The 8,417-nt window shown below is 38.6% G+C and overlaps 1 protein-coding gene across 1 annotated transcript; it reads left to right on the top strand.

Annotated features, from left to right (window-relative positions):
- The first annotated feature begins 2,017 nt into the window (after positions 1-2,017).
- LOC115188889 (C-type lectin domain family 4 member E) lies at positions 2,018-3,095 on the top strand. Its single transcript, XM_029747714.1, has 4 exons — positions 2,018-2,138; positions 2,259-2,401; positions 2,535-2,638; positions 2,898-3,095. The coding sequence occupies exons 1-4, from the start codon at positions 2,117-2,119 to the stop codon at positions 2,983-2,985; spliced, it is 357 nt and encodes a 118-aa protein (XP_029603574.1). The 5' UTR covers positions 2,018-2,116; the 3' UTR covers positions 2,986-3,095.
- Positions 3,096-8,417: the final 5,322 nt, after the last annotated feature.

Here is an 8,417-nt window from a genome sequence, read left to right on the forward strand (position 1 = left end):
AACATACTGATTTGGCACATTCAATACTTTCATACATGTATAATTGACAAAAAAAGAATTGGACATTTCATTTGCACATTTCTAATGGCATTTGGCAAAAAATATAAATATGTGACTTTTGACTTCCTATGAAATCATATTCCAAATGCACAAATCATATGCCTTATGCACAAGCAAATATGTCACTTTTGACTTCCTATGAAATCATATTCCAAATGCACAAAACATATGCCTTATGCACAAGCAAAAACAACCCAAAAAATTATGTCAATAAAATATGTCAAAAGTATGTCCATACAGCTCTTATACATGTGTAATTGACATAAAAATCAAAAAGAAATCGAAAAACGGTCCAGAAACCACTTTTTTAGGGTTGAAAAGTTTTCAAGAAAATGTCATTTTTTCAAAATTTGACTCTTGGGACTTGAATTGTGTTACATTTGCAATATGAAAATTCACTGCGGAGAGCTCTAGCTATCTTTTGGATATTTGCTGTAATTTGGCACTTGCAATACTTCCAGAAGTGACAAAAAAAAGCATTGGATATGTCATTTTGCAAAAAAAATGAAAAAAAAAAATGTCACTTTTTTCCTATGAAATCATATTCAAAATGCACAAATCATATGCCTTGCGCACAAGCAAAAGCAACCCAAAAAATGACATCAATAAAAAACGTCAGAAGCATGTTCATACAGCTCTTATACATGTGTAATTGACATAACAATCGAAAAAAAATTGAAAAACGGTCCAGAAACCACTTTTTTACAAGGTGCTAAGTTTTCAAAAAAAAATCATTTTATCAAAATCTGAGACTTGGGTAAGAATTGGGTATCATTTGCTGTATGAAAATCCAAGGTGGAGCACGCTCGCCATCTAAAGGAAATTTGGGGTGTTACAATTGGCAATTGCCATCGGAAAATTGCCATATGATTGGCCCGGAGATGGGCCGCTTTGGGTGGTTTTTGCAATCGTGTGTATGATTCGTGCTATGCCAATATGTTGCCATGTTATTTTGTCCAAATCAGGGGGGTATTCCCTTACTGTATAAAGCCCTGCTATTGGTATTTTACTGCTGCTCTTTAATTATTTGTTACTTTTATTTATTTTCATTTTTTTGTATTTTTCTTAAAACACCTGTTGGATACGGCGCATGTGACAAATACAATTTTATTTTATTTATTTGTCCCAATCGTGGATGATACAGTAAAACACATTACCAAATACCATACTTTAATAATTTGTGATTCAGCACATTTCCAGTGGTGGAAGAGACCCTCTGGAGTAGCTGCAGTGTGTCTGGGGCTGCTGTGTGTTCTCCTACTGACTGGGATCATAGGCCTGTCTGTCTACTGTAAGTTTAGTGTTTTGTCACTGAGACTTAAGTAGAATACTTAATCATCCTTAATCATCCTTAATCATCCTTAATCATACTTAATCATCCTTAATCATCCTTAATCATCAATGGTGTGGTAGTTACATGTTTGATTAACTTTTCCCTTTTAAAGATGGAGTCATTGGTCATCACGACTCAACAGAGAGAGACCAGCTACAGGCCAGTTACAGCCTTCTGACTAAAGAGAGAGACCAGCTACAGACCAGTTACAGCCTTCTGACTAAAGAGAGAGACCAGCTACAGACCAGTTACAGCCTTCTGACTAAAGAGAGAGACCAGCTACAGACCAGTTACAGCCTTCTGACTAAAGAGAGAGACCAGCTACAGACCAGTTACAGCCTTCTGACTAAAGAGAGAGACCAGCTACAGACCAGTTACAGCCTTCTGACTAAAGAGAGAGACCAGCTACAGACCAGCAGTAACACCCTGACTAAAGAGAGAGACCAGCTACAGACCAGCAGTAACACCCTGACTAAAGAGAGAGACCAGCTACAGACCAGCAGTAACACCCTGACTAAAGAGAGAGACCAGCTACAGACCAGCAGTAACACCCTGACTAAAGAGAGAGACCAGCTACAGACCAGCAGTAACACCCTGACTAAAGAGAGAGACCAGCTACAGACCAGCAGTAACACCCTGACTAAAGAGAGAGACCAGCTACAGACCAGCAGTAACACCCTGACTAAAGAGAGAGACCAGCAACAGAAAGAGAAAAATGATCTCATGAGAAAGTTCTCTAATCTAAGTGAGTTTACCTAATAAATGATCATAACATCACATATCTAATATGCAGTCAACTTGTGTTTGTATTCTAAAATAATAGGTGCAGAATAATAAGATGGAAATTCATGTTTTTGTCTTGTAGAACAAACCTGCCTTAAAGACTGGAAGAAGTTTGAATCCAGTTGGTACTTCCTGTCTACTGAGACTAAAACCTGGGGGGAGAGCAAAGATGACTGTCTGGAGAGAGGAGCAGACCTGGTGATCATCAACAGTGATAAGGAACAGGTGAGAGAGAAAGAGAGAGAGATATGGCGGGGGGGGGTTATGATCAAACATCCCTTGGTCAGTAATGTATCTTCCAGTATTTAACACATGTAGTCTATAGTAGTTGACAATATCAGCTCTTTCTCACCAACAGGAGTTTCTCTTCAACCCCAACAAGGGTTTCTGGATTGGTCTGACTGACACTGTTACTGAGGGGACCTGGAAATGGGTGGACGGCAACCCACTGACCACCCCAAAGTAAGAGACTACTGCTCTAACAACTCTGACCACCGTGTAAGGGGTAGGACTGATTCTGTGTGTTGTTCATACTCTAGATTCTTAGAGAGTGGTCAGTCTAACTCTGTATTGTTCATACTCTAGGTTCTGAGAGAGTGGTCAGTCTAGCTCTGTATTGTTCATACTCTAGGTTCTGAGAGAGTGGTCAGTCTAACTCTGCATTGTTCATACTCTAGGTTCTGAGAGAGTGGTCAGTCTAACTGTGTTGTTTCTACTGCAGGTACTGGGGGAGTGGACAGCCTAATGGTGGTGGAGTGGAGAACTGTGTTGTTAACTCACAGTTCATCAGACCAAGGACCATGGCATGACTATCCGTGTTCATTTAACCGTTCCTGGATCTGTGAGATAGTTCTTTCTCATTTTTAGTTATGATGTTGATTGTCATGCTGAAAGTCATGATACCAGCTACAGGGCCTTCAGAAAGTATTCACTGCATAGACCTTTTCCACATTTTGTTGTTTACATTTTTAAATCGATTAAATTGAGATTTTACTGTCGCTGTCCTACACACAATAACTCATCATGTCAAAGTGGAAATATGTTTTTCTTTTCTTTTTTACAAATGAATAAAATATTTAAATCTGAAATGTCTTGAGTCAGAAAGTATTCAACCCCTTTGTTATGGCAAGCCTAAACACGTTCAGGAGTAAAATGTGCTTCACCTTGACACATAATAGGTTGCATAGACTCACTGTGTGAAATACAGAGTACAGTATAAAATAGAAAGGAGGACCAAGGCACTCTTCATATAATTGATTAAAATGCTTTTATTTGTATGGCATGTTCAATAGAAACAAGGTTTTAAAAATCTGACGCGTTTCAGCTGCATGGCCTTCATCAGGGAGTACAAAGAAATAATACAATGTCCTCCTTTGAACAGCTTTTCCCAATTAGCCCTAATTTGAAGAGGGAGTGGTTAAAATTGATTGGACACACCTAGTAAGCAATACTATACACATTAAAAAGTGAAATACTGTAGCTATGTTATAAAAAAAAATACAACTCCAAGCTAGAAGTATCAGAACACTTAGAAAGGTAGTTCTAACCTTAAACATGACTGGGAGAAGTGTGAAGAATAAGAAAGCAATATATTCCATAGTACACTAGAACACAGCAAAACATGAACAACAACAGTCTAAACATAGCTGAGGGCAAATGAGCAAAATGACCACTAGATGATAGCAAATGGACCTATCACAATCCTACAGGAAGGGTGAGAAATCCATATCTTCATTTAAACCAGGATATTTAGTGGCTTGTAGTTTGTAAATCCAAAAACTTTCCCTTTGGTTTAACTGTTTAAGACGGTCCCCTTTTCTAATAGAGGCCGGAACATGATCAATACCCATAGCTTGTAGGGAGGCAGGGTTGCCATGGTGTAAGGACTTGTAGTGCCTTGCCATGGAGTAGTCTCCATTGTCTACCCGTATAGCGTACTTGTGTTCCGCTAAGAGGTCTTGAAGGCGTCTCTAGGTGTGTCCAATTAATTTTGTAACCACTCCCTCTTCAAATTAGGGCTAATTGGAAAAGCTGTTCAAAAGAAGTCATTGTATTATTCTTTGTACTCCCTGACGAAGGCCATGCCGCCGAAACGCGTAGGATTTTTTAAAACTTTGTTTCTATTGAACATGATTAATTAATAATTAATTATATGAAGAGTGCCTTTGTCCTCCTTTGTTTTTAATAAATAACATGAATTTGTACAGTCCAACATGTAATGTTGTTGTGGTATATAATAAATCATATTAATGTGTTCAGTCCAACATGAAATGTTGTTGTGGTATATAATAAATCATATTAATGTGTACAGTCCAACATGTAATGTTGTTGTGATATTCTCCAATAATGAATCATATTAATGTGTACAGTCCATCATGTAATGTTGTTGTGGTATATAATAAATCATATTAATGTGTACAGTCCAACATGTAATGTTGTTGTGGTATATAATAAATCATATTAATGTGTACAGTCCAACATGTAATGTTGTTGTGGTATTCTCCAATAATAAATCATATTAATGTGTACAGTCCAACATGTAATGTTGTTGTGGTATATAATAAATCATATTAATGTGGTCAGTCCAACATGTAATGTTGTTGTGGTATATAATAAATCATATTAATGTGTACAGTCCAACATGTAATGTTGTTGTGGTATATAATAAATCATATTAATGTGGTCAGTCCAACATGTAATGTTGTTGTGGTATATAATAAATCATATTAATGTGGTCAGTCCAACATGTAATGTTGTTGTGGTATATAATAAATCATATTAATGTGTACAGTCCAACACACCTGAATCTAAATGATCTACATGGAAGCAGGCTGGGAGGGATTGGCTTGTGTGTTGTTGTCTTAGCAACGAGGTAAGTCTAGTAAACTATGACTGGGGTTTTTGAAGACTTTGTAATAAATACATTGAATGTGGACTTTGAAGTGGTTTCATTTGTTTTCCACAATAATAGTCACTTCATCTACTGCGTTTGTTCCAGGTTATCTGACCGAACCAACAAATATTCACAATTATTATCTGAACTATCAGACGTCAATACTCTTACTAATGAACTTCAAGTCCTTAGACGTTTCCACGGTAACGCATGATGAACCGCTAAATGGCTTGACTTTGAACTTTGCTCCCTGGTTTGATTTGAGAGAACATGACATCATGATAACCTCTACTTACAGTACTAATGCTGACCACATTCATACAGCAGTCAATACAGTAATATACTGAGGGCATTCATACAGCAGTCTATACAGTAATATACTGAGGACATTCATACAGCAGTCTATACAGTAATATACTGAGGACATTCATACAGCAGTCTATACAGTAATATACTGAGGACATTCATACAGCAGTCTATACAGTAATATACTGAGGACATTCATACAGCAGTCAATACAGTAATATACTGAGGACATTCATACAGCAGTCTATACAGTACTATACTGAGGACATTCATACAGCAGTCTATACAGTACTATACTGAGGACATTCATACAGCAGTCTATACAGTAATATACTGAGGACATTCATACAGCAGTCTATACAGTAATATACTGAGGACATTCATACAGCAGTCTATACAGTAATATACTGAGGACATTCATACAGCAGTCTATACAGTAATATACTGAGGACATTCATACAGCAGTCTATACAGTAATATACTGAGGACATTCATACAGCAGTCTATACAGTAATATACTGAGGACATTCATACAGCAGTCTATACAGTAATATACTGAGGACATTCATACAGCAGTCTATACAGTAATATACTGAGGACATTCATACAGCAGTCTATACAGTAATATACTGAGGACATTCATACAGCAGTCTATACAGTACTATACTGAGGACATACATATAGCAGTCTATACAGTAATATACTGAGGACATACATATAGCAGTCTATACAGTACTATACTGAGGACATACATATAGCAGTCTATACAGTACTATACTGAGGACATACATATAGCAGTCTATACAGTAATATACTGAGGACTTTGTTACACAAAGGGGGGTTGGGCTTGAATGAAAGAGCGGGAAGACTGAGGAACAGAGAAAGCAGCTATGCTATCGTAAATACATTATCTTATGCATTCTAAATTACCGCCCATTTGGAAAAGGAAAATGCAATAAATATTTACTCTGAGCTGCGCTTCAGTAGGTTGGTCATAGATGCTGGTCGTGTTGGCCAACAGAGATCTTCCTGTCCTCGGAAGAATGTCACTGGTGGTAAAATGGATACGTTGTAGTATCTTCGTTGTGTGTTAGACTGGATACGTCGTCCGTCCTTTCCTAGCCCACGTCTACAGCGGACGGCGCTAACTCAACGGCTAGGAAGTATCACTTCTGTAGTGAATAAGAGTTCACAGTTCATACAATTCGCAACCAAAGCTCATGCTGAGGTTGGCTTAGTTCTGTATTTGACATGTGAGTCCTTTTAACGCAGAGGCTGCAGACCTCACGTACCCGGAACAGGGTGGTTACATTGTGTCATTGTCTTATATAGTGGCGAGGGAGAAGGGTGTGTTTCATCGTTTAGAACCCCTGTCTCTTCACGCGGGACACTGATTGGTCAGGGCTCTTTCCTTATGAAAACCCAATTCTCTCATTTGGAAGCTAAAATTACATTTCATCACCTAACAAACAGTTTCAATATCAAACATTTCAATTGCACGACAATTCCATGTGAATCTGATAACTACAATGTGTAGACTTTCCCAGATACAGTTTATGTCGTCCTGTCATCAGTCATAATGTCTCAGATGACAACCGAACTGACATCCATACTCATTTAATACCTGGTATATTTCCAACTGGTTCTATTACCGAAATATGGTTCCTTTCCCCCCACTTGTTTGATGTTCCCAGACTCTCCATATTTAACAAAGGCTATTCAAAAGTCCTTCAGTAGGGTCAGAGAGAGAGGGGAAGGGAGAAAGGTATTTATGGTGGGGTCATAAACCTTACCCACAGGCCAACGTCATGACAACAGTAAGGTACTTAATTGTTACGCATAAATGATTTGATATTGAGATACAAATGGCTGCATTAGACCTATAAAGTTTTTGTTTTATATATATAAATTACCTCCACAGCAACATGGACACAGCATACTTGCATCTACATGCCAGAGGAGGCTGGTGGAGGAGCTATAGGAGGATGGGCTCATTGGAAAGCCTGAAATGGGATAAATGGAACAGTATCAAACACATAATTTATGTATTCTATTCCAGCCATTACAATGAGCCCGTCCTCCTATAGCTCCTCCCACCAGCCTCCTCTTGGAAATGTCTCTGTTCTGGAAAAAGAGAAGTTGAGAGAATCACATCTTGTTTTTGTTCATTTTGCTTGCCAACATTCCGGGGAATTGGGGTATTGGGAATTGTAGGGCATTCTGGGATATTGGATATTGTGTGTAGATTGATGAGGTGGAAAACACCTTAGAATAAGGCTGTAATGTTACAAAATGTGGAAAAAGTCAAGGGGTCTGAATTCTTTCTGAATGTACTATTTTTTTCTTATTATTTGTTTAACCTTTATAACACTGTTAACAGGGAGTCAACACTGAGACCAGGGTCTCTTCCACCTTTATAACACTGTTAACAGGGAGTCAACACTGAGACCAGGGTCTCTTCCACCTTTATAACACTGTTAACAGGGAGTCAACACTGAGACCAGGGTCTCTTCCACCTTTATAACACTGTTAATAGGGAGTCAACACTGAGACCAGGGTCTCTTCCACCTTTATAACACTGTTAACAGGGAGTCAACACTGAGACCAGGGTCTCTTCCACCTTTATAACACTGTTAACAGGGAGTCAACACTGAGACCAGGGTCTCTTCCACATTTATAACCCTGTTAACAGGGAGTCAACACTGAGACCAGGGTCTCTTCCACATTTATAACCCTGTTAACAGGGAGTCAACACTGAGACCAGGGTCTCTTCCACCTTTATATTTATATTTACTGAAACCCCAAACAGCAAGCAATGCAGGTGTAGAAGCACGGTGGCTAGGAAAAGCTCACTAGAAAGGCCAAAACCTAGGAAGAAACCTAGAGAGGAACCAGGCTATGAGGGGTGGCTAGGAAAAACTCCCTTAGAAAGGCCAGAACCTAGGAAGAAACCTAGAGAGGAACCAGGCTATGAGGGGTGGCCAGTTCTCTTCTGGCTGTGCCGGGTGGAGATTATAACAGCACATGGCCAAGATGTTCAAA

The sequence above is a fragment of the Salmo trutta genome, unplaced genomic scaffold (genome assembly GCF_901001165.1).
Source record: "Salmo trutta unplaced genomic scaffold, fSalTru1.1, whole genome shotgun sequence".
Classification (NCBI taxonomy): domain Eukaryota; kingdom Metazoa; phylum Chordata; class Actinopteri; order Salmoniformes; family Salmonidae; genus Salmo; species Salmo trutta.

Excerpts from the sequence above, each read along its gene's own strand:
- LOC115188889 (XM_029747714.1), top strand. The coding sequence starts at position 2,117 with ATGAGAAAGTTCTCTAATCTAA. Across the intron at positions 2,139-2,258 it reads GAGAAAGTTCTCTAATCTAA|AACAAACCTGCCTTAAAGAC; the intron begins GTGAGTTTACCT and ends TTTGTCTTGTAG. Across the intron at positions 2,639-2,897 it reads AACCCACTGACCACCCCAAA|GTACTGGGGGAGTGGACAGC; the intron begins GTAAGAGACTAC and ends TTTCTACTGCAG.